The 14,755-nt window shown below is 39.2% G+C and overlaps 1 protein-coding gene across 4 annotated transcripts in view; it reads left to right on the plus strand.

Annotated features, from left to right (window-relative positions):
- Positions 1–529: 529 nt before the first annotated feature.
- SASH1 (SAM and SH3 domain containing 1) overlaps positions 530–14,755 on the plus strand; it is a 192,099-nt gene continuing 177,873 nt past the window's right edge. For all 4 annotated transcript variants that reach the window (XM_063443324.1, XM_063443325.1, XM_063443327.1 and 1 more), the window contains exon 1: positions 530–962. In XM_063443324.1, coding sequence (XP_063299394.1) covers positions 849–962 — 114 coding nt within the window. In that variant the 5' untranslated portion in view covers positions 530–848. The remainder of the gene's footprint in view (positions 963–14,755) is intronic.

The following is a 14,755-nucleotide window of genomic DNA, read 5'->3' on the forward strand; positions in this document are numbered from 1 at the left end:
ATAGCAATAATAGTATAAAATTCTCACTTTAGTGAATGTCAGTATAAAATTCGCACTTTAATGTGGATGTTAGTAATAAATTCACTCCACACATTCCCTGGAAAAGGCGGAAAGCAGGGTCTAGAATGCAGACCCGGGGAATGCCTGCTGCCCTGTAGAGGAAACCTTGGAAGCTATGCAAGGAGACACATTGCCTTGCTTGTCGCTCCCATCCATGCAGGGAGCCTGACTTCACACTACCTTTGTTTCTTCTAATACAGCTCACAGCGAGCAGTCATGTGAAGACGGGGGAGACCAACTCGTGCTGGAGGGGGGTTAACACTAACTACTGCTCCCGTAGTATTCTAAAAACACGGCAACTCTCACTGGCAGATCAATATGTACTAGAGTACAAACACTGTATCATTGTGTCGCATGGTAAACAGGCAGCGTGACCTTTCCCAAACAGGCGTGTTTTTTCAGTGTTGATTGTAAACCCCCCTATTGAAACTCTGTGGTACAGTCCAGGCTGCAGTTGCAGTGTGACCGCAGATCCAAGCAGGAAAGTTTCTATGAGTATGCCAGCTGTGCAGTTTGGTAGCTCAGAGGAACTCCGAAGTGGCACACAGGGGGGCGAACTATGCTATCTGGGCAGCATGATCTGGATTTGGAATACAGTAGTTTAAGATTATTTCTGAACACTCTAGAGAGTTCCATTTCTTCAGGAGAGAACATCAGTCATCATTGAAGTGAATATGGCATGGTGAATGAAGTCAATGTGAATCTGTCCATAGAGCTGGTGACAGATCCTGCTGGCTGAGCCTATTTATTTCTTCACACAACAAGGCTCTCCGGCTGCAGCTTGAGCCATGGAGGGCGAACTGGGCGATCAAGCAGCCTGCCCTGACATACAAGCTGAGGAGGAGGAGGGTACCAAGCCTGATGTCTTCTCCCAGCTCTGGACAGATGTCATGGGAATGTTGGTGAGTTGGTTTAGGTGGGGGAGGGGGACTTTAAAAGGGGACATAATTAAGTTAAAGCTGGGCTGCCGCTGCAGCCCTTGAGCTGTTAAAAGTACAACAAACATTTTCCACGTGTATCTGAACTACTGGATATTGTTTTTGTTTTTTTTCCTCTTATTTTAAAGCTTAGCGGATCATCCAGTTTGAAGGTGGCAGTGTGGTATTATTATATTAGCCATTTTGTATAGGATAGATTAACTCAACGATAAATAGTGAAATCGTATATGGAGCACATTTTCCGAAAATCGGTCACCTTTTAAAACTTACACGAGAAACTGATTTTTACTTCTGTTGTTTTTAAATTGCTTTGGAATTTTGACTCTCTGTATGAATCTTTGAATTACTTGAATGATGAGCCGAAACACTTTGTACAGTGGTTATGATTCATAACTTAACCTTTGAAGACTTCATAGATTTGTTTAGCAGTGTAAACAAAGTTTACCATGTGCTCTCATAACATGTCACAGCAAAGGCATGGATTCAATAGCAAAGGATCACATTTCAAAGAAATGCCAGAGGTTTGTTAGTGTGAAATCAATAAATAGCTGCAAAATAACTCGTTTCTAACCTTTAGTTTTCTGTTGGACACTCTGTTTGGGCTAGTGTTGTTTTTTGTTTTTTCTGTTTTTTTGTTTTTTTGTATGATGTAAGCAAAGTAACACCCCAAATTATTCAAGGCTCAGTTTTTATTTGCTTTCAATGAATTTATTGTAATGTTATTGAGTAAAGAATTTGTGAATTTCAGTCCTATCATTAATGAGCTAACTAGTGTCTTGCTTAAATTGTTATCAGCACCAATTAGTTGTTTTTCTGCCAAATTCAATAACCTCATAAAATAAGTATTGTGCTGTTATTTTATTATCAGCTGGTGATAATATAAATATAACATGCATTTTATTAGTGAGCACAAGTCAGCTATATACTGGCAGATTAAATCTGTCTAGTAATTTGTGGTGTAACATTTAGTATCTCTACATAGAAAATATTAATATTTTTCAGCCTGCCTTTGCAATTGATTTTATTATTATTGGCATTTATAATGCGCCAACAAATTCCATAGTGCTTTACAATATTATAAGAGGGGAAGATTTAACAATAAATAAGACAATTACAAAAAAACTTACAGGAACAATATATTGAAGAGGACCCTGCTTAAACGTGCTTACAGTCTATATTTCATTTAAGTTGATAAAAGCTAACTTATGAAGGCTTCTATGTAAAGTTATAGGTGACTCTGACATATCTGCAAGTACTGTAGATTGGAATCCCAAACAAACAAAATCCAATTGGCAGGTCCTACTTTAAGGAACACTATAGTGTTAGTAATGCAAACATGTATTCCTAACACTATAGTGACTTGCTAACTAGTTATGGTACTGGCAGCCACTTGTGTGAAAGGAGAAAAATGAGCTTATTTACCCTGTCTCACCCGCCATGGTGTGATCATCAGTCTTCATGACCTTAGCCAATCCAATGCTTTCCCAGAGGAAAGCAATGGAAGCTAGTGTACATGAGCAGCAAATGTTTTGCTGTGCCAATTAAATGACCTGTATGAGACCATTTGATCGAAATAGCTAAGTTTTACTCTGCTATTTTTGCTTAACCTCCTCTAGTGGCTGTCAATGTGACAGCCACTAGAGGCATTTTAACCCTGCAATGTGTACATCGTCGATTCTGAAAAACAGCAATGGTTTCAGTTGCAGGGTTAAAACTATAGGAGCATGGCACACAGACCACTTAATTGAGATGAAGCCATCTGTGAGCCTATAGTATACCTTTAAGAAACTCCCTGCAAGTCAGCTGTAATGATTCTGGGTTTGCAAACTCCTTTTCAGTTAACCTTGGTCCACTATCTAGAACAGTGGTTCCCCAACCAGTACTAATGTCCCAGTTACAGTCCAGGTATTATGTGTTTACCTTTTCTATTCTCATGGAGATTCCCATGACAAAACCTAGACTGTTGTTGGTTCATGAAGAATGGTTTGGGAACAACTGTCCGAGAAGAACAAACAAAAAGAAAACTAAATTGTGAAAACTCTCTGTAGAAATTGTTATACCTTAAAGCAGTGCTGATATGTCTCTGTTTATTCTACAATCCTATAGCATACTAAAAATTGGCACAGTCAGAGCAAGCAATACACTCTTTTTTTAACCGAACCAATACTATATCCAAGAGTTCATTTGTGCGTACCATACTATTGGAGAGTAGCTGAGTGCACATGCATTTGTATGTCACTTCTGAGCAGGTGACTCAGTATACATTAGCACACCTGGAGCTTTATTGTGTGATGGAGTTGTCCTGAAATGATGTGGGCTTAAGTGTTCTTTTTACATACTCTGCTAAACCCCTCAACCTAGTAAACTCCTCAACAGCATTTACTATAGAGAAATGACAATTCTGGTTTAATTAAATAATCCCTAACCTTTTTGTTTACTGGGATTTAAACAACACACATTTTCAACGTATGAAACATAAAATTAATTCTTTAGACATGTCTCAGTGACAAGGTTCTCCACCACAATAAGGAAGGCAGTTCTGCTACAGAAACAAATTCATTGTGGCTATTTTCTTGGTGTCAGATGTCTACTGAGAAAAGTATGAGATGCAAGTTTTAGATCCTGAACCAGGTGTTAAGGAGCACTACCTAAATTTATCCATACTGTAAATCCTCTTCAAAATATTGGCAGTAGAAAAAATAGTAAATTGTGACTGATGATGAAGAGTCTTTGAGAGAAGGAAAACATAGGCCAAAATAGCTGGAAAAACAGCTGTTGCAACTGACTTACCATTTCACAGTTTCTTAGATAAACACTAGACATATGTGAAATCAATTAGATTTAGATTCCCCTGTCCCGTCATTGGTTGAGATTTCTGTAAGCCTAGTAGTTGCACTATTCAGCCAACGTTAGTTTTGGGATTGTTGTCCTCTACTTTAATCATAAATATATTCCTAGGAATCTGTTTTAGAAAAGATTAGTCCAAGTCATGAACCACTATATATAAAACACTGTCCGTCTGTTACCTGCACCTCATGTCACCAATGACTTCAAAGTGCTTTCTTAGTCTATTGAAGGGACCATCTACTTTAATCTCTGCCAGGTTAAGATGTTGATTACCCAAATTAGAAACTTTTGTAATGCTTGGGTTCCCAAAGAAATAGTTCTTACCTAGATTATTCATCACCTTCACGAACGAACCCATAAATCTGGCCTCTAAAAAGTAGACCTTAGAGGTTTATTTCAAAGGAGAAGCTTAAACTTTAAAATTATATATTAAGTTCACAGAAGGTATTTTTGTCTTGTATTTATCTTTAGTATATTTTAGCGTATATACAGTTAGTTTATTCTACCCCTTAAATATATCACAAAAACAGATATTACCAACATCAGGGTTGACAAGTATATTTAGTTCAAGTGAATTACCAGTGGTAGCTTGATCATATGTTTTGAAGTATTTAGGTGACTCCAGAGGTGATTGGACATACTAGATTCAAACTGATTTGGTAGGACTGCACTCCACAGCAAGCAAAGCCAAAACATAAGGTTATCATTGTAGATACCATGACGTCCAGTTATGCAATGCATCTCAGTGTACACCAATATCAATATAAATCTAAATCATAGTCTTCATAGCACTTTAAAAAACACACTTTATTTACACATTATTGATGCATAATGAATGCCACTAGACCACGGATAGGCAACCTTCGGCACTCCAGATGTTGTGGACTACATCCCCCATAATGCTCTTACACACAAAATGCTGGCAAAGCATCATGGGAGTTGTAGTCCAAAACATCTGCAGTGCCGAAGGTTGCCTATGCCTGCACTAGACAATAGCAAAACAAAATACTACATACAATACTTGTGAGGTACAGTAGCATAGAGCATGTTTCTGTAGCAATATTTGTGTACATATTTTTTTGTGATGTTTTTTATTTTGTTGGATACTGCTATCATTTAACGCATACATTTGGTATCCAAATAGTTTAAACAAAGTCTTTTTGAATAAGTGGTGTGCAGATTGCAATTTAAATGGGACATGTTAGAATGTCATACCTGTTGTATATCAGAGGCTGCTTGCTCCTGCATGAATACTTATTTACTGCTTTACTATACTGCTGTGATATAATCACTTGATGTGCCTTAAAATATTCAAAGTAACTGTTTCAAGTTGTGCCATATTTTTGGTATACCGTTTTGTTACGCAGTTATTTTATTGAGCTGTCTTTGTGCATCTTCTCTCTAGAGAGTTATTACAGTGTATTAAAAAAAACAACTTCTAAATATGTAATTAATTCATTTAAAAGCAAAATAGTAATTTTTAGAATGCTTACAAAACCTAATGCATAATCTATGTTGGATAATGTAATAAACCAAGCAGAACATCTCAATTAAAGGAATATTTACAATACAGAACACATCCATATAAAAATAAGGGGGGGGGGGGGGAGGGAGGGGATGATAATACAGAAGCAGTGAGCCCATGCACCAAAGGTCTATGCTTTATGAAAAGTTAGAGCTGCAGTGAAGGCCTGTTTTGAGGCAATCCATATAAGTGGTGATTGCACAAAACTATTAAAGAAACAGTATTTCTAAAGCTGGATTGTCCTGACACCTTTTTACGTGTTTCCCCCATGTGAGTGTTTGAAAGTTGAGTATTACTTAACTTTCAGCCCTAGCTGCCCCTGTATCCACAATCTCACACCGCCTCTTTGGCTGAGATTATCAATGTAGATGATCTCAGCCAATACAATGTTTACCCACAGCAAAACATTGGGAAGATACTGTGCATGCGCAGCATAATGCCTCTATGAGACTTTCTGATTGAATAGCCGAGTTTAATGCTACTGGTGCTGGAACAACTCCAGTGGCTGTCAGGAAGACAGTAACTAGAGGTATGATAACTCAGCAATGTAAATATTTGCCATTTATACAGAATGGCAATGCTTTCAGTTGCAGGGTTAAATAGACAGGAAAGGACAAGGCACTTAGGCCACTTCAGAAAAGACTGGTGGTTGATTCCATGGCTTGGCATGCACTCAGTGATCTGACAAGCCTTTATTAGCTCAATTCTTCACTCTGGTACATGCATGCAAAGTTCAGCAAAAATAGAGCAACAGTTCAAACTCAGTTCTTAAAGAGTTACTCTAAGCACTGTGACCACTTGAGTGATTTGAAGTGGTCATGGTGCCTGGAGTGTGTATGTGCAGTATTTGCTTCAAAAGGCTGCACATACAGAGATGGACTCCTTAAACTCCATAGCGGACCTCTCCTCATTTATGACAAGAGGGGGAGGGGGGGGGGGGCCCGGGGGGGGGGGTGATGTCAGCTAATTAGGTTCGGGCTGTGTAGACCTTTTACTTGGTAAGTTTTAGCATTTCGATCTTTTTTAAATCACTTATGCCATTACAGAGGTAGCTGACTTTATTAGTAGGTCAGATTGATCACACTACATCGTCAGGCCTCAACAAATGGAAGGCAGGTGTCCACTGCACAAGAGATGTAGAAGTCTCAAACAATCTTTTTCTCCTATCATGTTACTGGTGAGTGAGCAAACGCTCAGAATTGTTTTGGTGCAGTTAGCAAAGAGCCAAGTCTGTATGGCACTTTAGACGTAAGAAGACTCTAAGAATATGAAAAAGAGCTGTATTGACATTGCCTTCTCAAAGGTATTTCGAGTTGTTTTGCTCACATGTGCCATTACAGAGACAATCTTTTTATCATTTTGCCCATGGGCAGCTCTACAGAGATACATAGGGAGATAAAATGTTATGTACACTATATATTACATTGTAGCTCCTTCATAATCTAAATCTGTGCAATGTGTGAAACATTTTGTTTATCAAGATTCCGTGTTTGCCACTTTCTGTTCTTTATGTTTTGACCCATCCCTGACCCAAATCAACATCGTAAACTTGAACCTACAGAGATACTTTGTATTTCTCTGTCTGGCCTGCTAGTCATTGTTATTAGCTGGTTTGTTTGGAGAGCAGTGATCGTCATCTTTCTCCTCAAAAATGGTTCAATCTTGAATATGTGTTTACAACGTATGGACAAGACAATCGTGCTTATTTCAAATCATTTCTTTTCTATAAAGAAAGTCTACAGGGGCACAATTTGTTGAAACACACATTTTAAAAGTATTTTATAGCTAATGGATTAGAAAAAGGTAGAGAAAAACTAAATAAATTCAAATATAAACAGTACAAACCTTAAACGTTTGTGAAGGTGCTTCATTTTTCCAGGCAATATGTAGTAGGATACAGACCCTTCCAAACCAGGAAGAGGCTTCTACAATCAAGTTGCAACCATATTGTACAGCAAAGAAGGAAATACAGTTTTTCCTTTGACATCACAGATCCACAAGCAGTTATAGACCACACTGAGCAGAGAAACGGGGACCAGTGTATTCTCTTCACCATAACCTGTACATTGAGCATATTTTATTATGATGCTTTAATTTCAAGCAGCTATTATATTATTTATAAAGCTATTAAAGTAGATCTGTCTATTTGGGAGTCTTTGCATATTTCACAAAGACCCTCTGAAAGTAAGAGATTTGTTGTGGGTCTGGTGACAGCAGGGTGCTAGGGGAGGTAAGCTTTACTTACATCAAGTTGGCTTTTGTGGCTGCCGTCATCTTCGTCCAGCAAGTCCTCTTCAGCTCCTGGCTCTTCAGTTACTATGAGCAATGTGAGTGCTGTACTCCTATGCATGAGTACAACATTGAGATCTGTAAAGGATCCTGTAAGACCACAGGAGCCTCCACAGGCAGAGTCTGGATCCCACAAACATCTCTTGTGACGGCTGCTGTTATTGGACAAAAGTTGATGCCTTTTACCAACTTTTGTCAACCCTTTGTCTTATGGTATCTCTGGATTGTGTTACAAGTTCACTGAAATTCCAATGCAGTCTTGATCAGTATTCCATAAAGTTTATATATTAATGAAATATTGACAAATTTGTTTGGAATCTAGGAGCAAGCTAAAAAAGTTAGGAGCCACTTTTTTTAAAACTAGCAAAGTTTAATTTACGAGAAATATACAATTCTTAAAGGGACACTATAGTCACCAGAACCACTACATCTTAATGTAGTTGTTCTGGTGCCTGTAGCCAGTCCCTTTAGCCTTTAAAAAAAAAAAAATGCAGTGTTTACATTGCTGCCTAGTAACACTTTTAGTGACAGTCACTCTGACACCTCTAGAGAGTCCTGTGTCATTTCTGCACAGTGTGCAGCACTTTTGTTCAGCGTCTCCACGCTCTGCATGGAGGTGCTGAATGTTCCATATAGAAAACATGCGGAGATCTTAAAGATTAATTATCTCACCCATAAAGGCAGGACAAGCCCCAGAAAACTGGCATGGCATGGGAAAGAAGATGAGAAAAACACCTCTCTCGTGATCGAAGGGGTGCAGGTACCTAAACAGACACAAGAAGACACACTCTCTGACACTGACACACACACACTGACAGACACAAAGATACACACTGACAGACGTACACGCACACACTGACAGACGAGCACACACACACTGATGGAGAGAAGTGCACACACACTGACAGGGAGAGACACACACATACTGACAGAGAGAGAGAGAGACACACACAGACATTTTCAATTATACTTTGAATCCACCCAGCCTCCCTTACTTTGGGAGAGCTGAGTGGACCTTCCCTGGGGTCCAGTGGGGCTGTTCGCTCATCCTGTGTGTGAGGGAGCAGTGATCTTCAAGCGGCTGATCTCTGCTCCCTGTAGTGATGCCAGGCCGGAATTAAATCATATTCCGGCTCTCGGAATCATTAAACAGCGCAAGGGGAGCCACTTGAAGATCACTGCTCCCAGGCACGCTGCCCCAGCCGACCACAGCGATGCTGCCCCAGACGGCCGCCTGCACACTCCTGAGTCGGCCTTCCACGCTCCTCAGGGCGACCGGCTGGCTCCATTGTTTCCCTATCCTGCCTTTAGCTAAAGGGCTTCAAATCCCAGGCGCCAGGGCAAAATTTCTAGTCGAAATAGCGACCTGACGCCTGGGATTTGTTGAGCCCTGCTTTAAGGTACACCTACTTTCAGTGTTTTCAATTTTGTACCATTGTGTATAAGCTATTTACAGTTTAAATTAGCCATAACTAGACATTTTTGAAAGGGGTATGTAAGCTTTCATTAAAAGCAAGTTCACATAGCGCATACTTTTTTTGACCATTGTATTTGATTCATTTAGATTGATTGCTAGTGCTACACACCTATTTACTTACATAAAGAACACTTAATAATATTATCTTACCTTAGCATTCAAAAATCTGTTTGTTTTTAACAAGCACACACATATTTATATATAATAACTGACTTACAGCAGATCCCAGGAACACAGTCTTTTCAGTATTATCTGTCTTTTCAAAACAAACTATTGCCTATTGTTAAGTGTGCAAACATGCATTTGTTTCATGGCAATAAACAATAATGGCCAGCCTTTCAAAATCCTTTGCAATGATTCAACAGAATTGTCAACAGACTGTGTCCATATTTAACAATTTAAAAATTTAAAACCAGGTTATCTAAAGAAATGTAGAATATGCAGAGAAATCACATTTACGTAAGCAATGGTTATGCAAAATTCTACAGATTTTCTTGCATTAAAAGTAAGAGATAAAAAAAGTCACGATTTTAACCTTTTGGTAATGGTATTTATACACTGTTAACCTAATGACTATACTCTAGTTAGATTATTAGATATTGTAAAAATCGAACATTATCTACTCCTAAATTTACAAAATGATTTTGATATTAATTTTAACTATACATTTTAACATTTTGTACTTGATTGTTAACATTTTGTGTAAGTTTATAATTTTTCTTTAGCTTGGGGAATATGTTGCCACTTATTATATATCCCATTGACGCGGTTATAGTACATGGAGTTCATTTGTGCAATACTTATGTTTAGCATTAAACCATTTGTAATACCTTAATAACACTGTAGGGTTAGGAATTCAAATGTGTAGTCCTGACCCTAGAGTGTCAAACACTATTTTGGCCCCTTAAATAGGATATAAACTCTCCTCTATTCCAGCGCTGCGTGGGTGTACTGGTTTTCTATCAAAAAAGCCTACCCCGTGAAAATTCCCTACCTCTGTCACCGGAAGTGAGCAGAATTAGCTGTAGGTTGGCTTACCCGTGTGGGCGCCTGTGCCCCAGCAAGAGGGTGGTAGGGTGTGGTGTGGTGGTGCATGACTGCGTTGATAGAGCATGCGCGTGCAGATGGCTTGCCTGTATGACGTCAATAGTAATCATGCGCAGTGGTGGAGTAGGTTATTTTGATGGAGCTACTGTGCATGTGCACTACTGACTTCATACAGGCACGCCCCACGTATGCACATGCGCTCTCAACGCGTCCCCGCACCACCACAGGGCAGAGCGCACCCTACCCCCTCCTTCTGGGGTGCCGCACACAGGTAAACTAATCTACAGCTGAACCGCCTTCTTGGCTAATGTTATCAAAATTGCTTTCTTGTAGGAAAAAGCAGTGTTTACATGAAAAAATCCTGCGGGGACAGGCTATAGACACCATAACAACTTCATTAAGCTATAGTTATCCAGGTGACTGTAGTGTCCCTTTAATGCTAAACTTGATTTCCCAGCAGTCCATCTCCTTCGTGCTGCTTGGGCTAATGAGAAAGCTTTAACTTGAGAAGCAGTGGGTGACTGTGATTGGCTGAGTGTTGCAGCTTTTTGCTGGTATGAACTGAAATGGCTAGAAGCATGTGTGTTATCTCTTCCTTGAGTTGTGAGTGGGCAGATACCCCTGTTTAGTTTAAAAGGACTCAGAGCACTATGACCAATTAAATGACCAAATGTCCAAGGTCTCCCTTTGAGTAAAGATTTACTTAACGAACACTCCAAGTAAGTAGTCAAACTGTTTGTGAATGGTTTCAAAACACACTGCCTCCTCTGTGGATGGGAACTCCTGTGAGCTCTGTGGATGAGGAGCTTCCAGTTAGCTTCACTGTGTTAAGCCCAGCTATTTAGGGCTGCTCTCATTGGCTGAGAGCTTTAGCACTCATGCCACTGTAACCACTGTAGCTGTAGTTGTTATTGTTCTTGGAGTGTTCCTTTAGAGGTCTACATTACTACATTTCTACAGAAAACAGCCGTACAGACCAGAAGATATTAATATGGTATTTTAAGTCTGTCTCATAGGTTTGTGTGCTGACACATTTTCTGGTCTCCTCTTGCAATCGCACATCTCTATAGCTATACACACTTCCTTCTTTGCTGGCTAAATGCATTCTTTGTCAGTAAGGCACAACTGTGCAAACATTAAAATATGTTTTAAGTTATATTTGTGAAGTTAAAATCATAATTACAATTATTTTTTATAAAGCAATTACATTCTCTCAGTGCTGTACTAAAGTAGAGAAATAAACACTGAGATGGATAAGCAGTCACCCTACTGATGCAGTGATGAGGGTTCCGTTTGTAAAAACGTAAATTGTATCTGTTAGCAAGATCCTCAAACGGATGTTTATATTTTTCTTTTTACAGCCTTGTGGACCAGAAATTCAAATCTCTTCAGCAGACCCACAGTATTGTCTGTGTTTGTGAACGTCTTACTTCACTGTTTTTTTGTATTTAGCCTTGGATCACTTGCAGATGTTACTGATAACTTTCCCACAATGCTTAGCCAAGCTGTTATGCTATCCGTCAACTAGTTAAACCAATCACATTGCCTTCTGCGTCAAAGACAGTAAAGGCAAATGGTGATTTGGAAGAAGTTGTAAGTTAGCATTAACATATCTTTTTGACATTCCGTATGGTGGACAATTGTTTCCTTGTACTGTAATGGTAGTTCCTCCATCTCATATTAACTATAGTTTTGTCTCATACAACTGAGGGACTTTATTGTAGAGAACAGCCAATGTAATCATGGTGCAGATACCAGAAAAGCAATGCATTAATTAACAACCCAAGATGTGTATGGTTTGAGGCAATGTCTGAAAGATGCATGTCATGTCTACTTCCTGTTGATGCACTTGTTAGTACTTCATGCGTTCCAAAGGGCATCTAAGGCATGTAGTGTATTCAACTTTTCCATTACATTTTTAAACAAAATATATTTTAAGGAAACATATATATGCTTACTAATCTAACTTTATCCCCCCAAAGCAGTGTTTATGCATTTTTTTTTTATTTTCCAGAGGTGTATATACAAATATGGGAATATGTGGTCATTTGAATATAGTGGTTTGGCTGTCATTTTTAAATTATGATCTTTCAAATTTGTTGTGCATGAGTCAGTTTGTTTATTATTTCATTTTCCATGTGATTTGTAGATAATGACCACCAGGATATCTGAGATCTTCCTTAAAACAGAGCAGACAGAGCCTTTACTCTAACACTACTGCTTATATCAATATCTAATGTAAGAGATTTCTAGTTATAGCTTAAAAGGTGGCTATACTTCTTCATATGTGTTTTATCATGCCATTAATAAGGGTGTTTTCACCAGATTAGCAGTTTCATTCATTTAGATTTTTTAAAAACATCAAATATATATTTGACTATAACAGTGCTAAAATGGGCTAATACGCTGATATTTCTAGCTTATCCTTTGAAATATCTTAGTGACATTGACTATGGACTATGGACTATGCTCTATATCCTGTATCTCTATATTCTGAATGTAATAGTGAAGGCAAAAAGAAAGCAAATAAATAATTGCAGAGTTGATGTTAACTTGCCACTGCTTCTATTTAGGGGGTAGGATCTGGTTTAGGTGTCAATCCAATAAAGCAAAGTGTAGTGATGCATATTTTACACCAGGGACTAACTCGATCCTGAATTGTTAGATATAGGAAAACACTTTCATTGCAGGGCTTTGTCAATTTTCTGTATATATTTGTCTTCACGAGGTGCAACAATGGGCCAAAATCTCAAGGCAGACTGTAGGAAGTGCAGATAAATTAACTAGAAACACGGGAAATGAGGCATCAGTGTGCTTCTAATCTAAAGTTTCGTATTGAGAGATTTTTTTTCCTAAGCACTCTCATAAAATCAGCATAGTTCAGGGTTACAAAACTTCCTGCAGGATTTTTCAAGTTGAACTCTGAATAAGTATGCATTTTGTAAGCGTTTGTGATGAAACTAGCTATGATAGTGTCCCACTTGGATCTTCCCAGATCAACTATGTTTTCCTGGACAAATACAACTTTTACATACGTGCAACCAGTATTGCTCTGTATTGCGTAATTCATATACTGCAGAAGGCAAATAATTGTAAACATTTCTCTGTGATTCCTCTGTGAATAATGAATTGATATTTTATAGGCTTATCCATCTACTATGACTTCCTCTTCACAAACTTCTTCACCTACATTTTGGATGAATTAAAATAAACTGGAAAACATATGCTGTAATCTAGCCTTAATGGGTACAAGCCAGGAAATAAAGCACTAACACATGCTAGATGAGTAAAATAGAGTCAATTCCACTGGAACTGAGTAAACTAGTACACAATCGCTTTACACAATGTGAAATCAAAGATAATGGCAAAGAAAAACAAGATGGTGGTAATTTCATACAGGTTCCTGGGCCACAAGTAGTATTGTGGGTCAAGTCATCAGCCTGGGTAATGCTGCAGCTTGAAGGATGAGCAAAGGGGGTCTGTTATTGATGCGGATCCAGAACGCTCGGCATATTGACTCAAATCGTTTATTGAAGGCATCTTCCCACTTCTGGCTCTCTGGGCTCAATTGGCACAGTGGAGATTCCAGCGCGGCAGCCATTTTGTTCACGCCACATGGCGTGCAGTGCTTCAGGCTCTGTGCTTCTGTGTACAGGCTTCGATATGCAAGGCTAGTATATAGTGCAAGCCAGTGGTGAGTGGGATGACCCCCACCGGTTAAAACCCCTTCAGCAGCTTACCTTAATCCAGCTCCGGGCTCCCTCGGCGCTGGTAACCTCTCCTCCCCCGCCGATGTCAGCTCCCGAATGCTTTCCTATGGACGTTCTGCACGCTGAATGCGATTTTTGCATCCAGCGTCGCAGATGCGCCTCTAGCAGCTGTCAGGAAGAGGTTGGATTAACCCTGCTATGTAATGTTTCTCTGAAACTGCTATGTTTACACCTGAAGGGTTAAAACCTGAGGGACCTGGCACCCAGACCACTTCATTGAGCTGAAGTGGTCTGGGTGACTATAGTGGCCCTTTAAGTTGCTTGAGGAAAAGTGTCCGGCCACCAGGCACCGCCCCCCCCCCCCCCCCCCCCCGCTTCCCCAGAAAATAGCTTTAATCTTGATAAAGCTGTTGCACTTGCCCCTCTGGAGCCTTTCATTCAGATATATTTTGGATTTAGTTATATGGTCCACTGTCACAATTTCACTCATCAGATCCAATTAGTAGAACTGCTCAATAAGCTGATAGCAGCCATACAATGGTTGTTATTTGTTTATAAACAGCCCAGTTCACAGTTTTGTAAAAGGGTTTTATCTCTAGAATGTAAGCTCATTGAGCAGGGCCCTCCACCTCTCTGTTCCTGTACATCCAGTTGTCTGGTTACAATTACATGTCTGTTAGTCCACCCATTGTACAGGGCTACGGAATCTGATGGCACTATATAAATAATAAAATAATAATAATAAATAATGTGACTACGGTTCAGACTCTAAGAACCAGAAAAGGGGAATACTAAGCACAATGTGCACTCAACCAATTTGGATTGATTTTGGATGGTAAGCGAGGAAGTGTGACATTAACCC

The sequence above is a fragment of the Pelobates fuscus genome, chromosome 2, assembly GCF_036172605.1.
Source record: "Pelobates fuscus isolate aPelFus1 chromosome 2, aPelFus1.pri, whole genome shotgun sequence".
NCBI classification, from domain to species: Eukaryota; Metazoa; Chordata; class Amphibia; order Anura; family Pelobatidae; genus Pelobates; species Pelobates fuscus.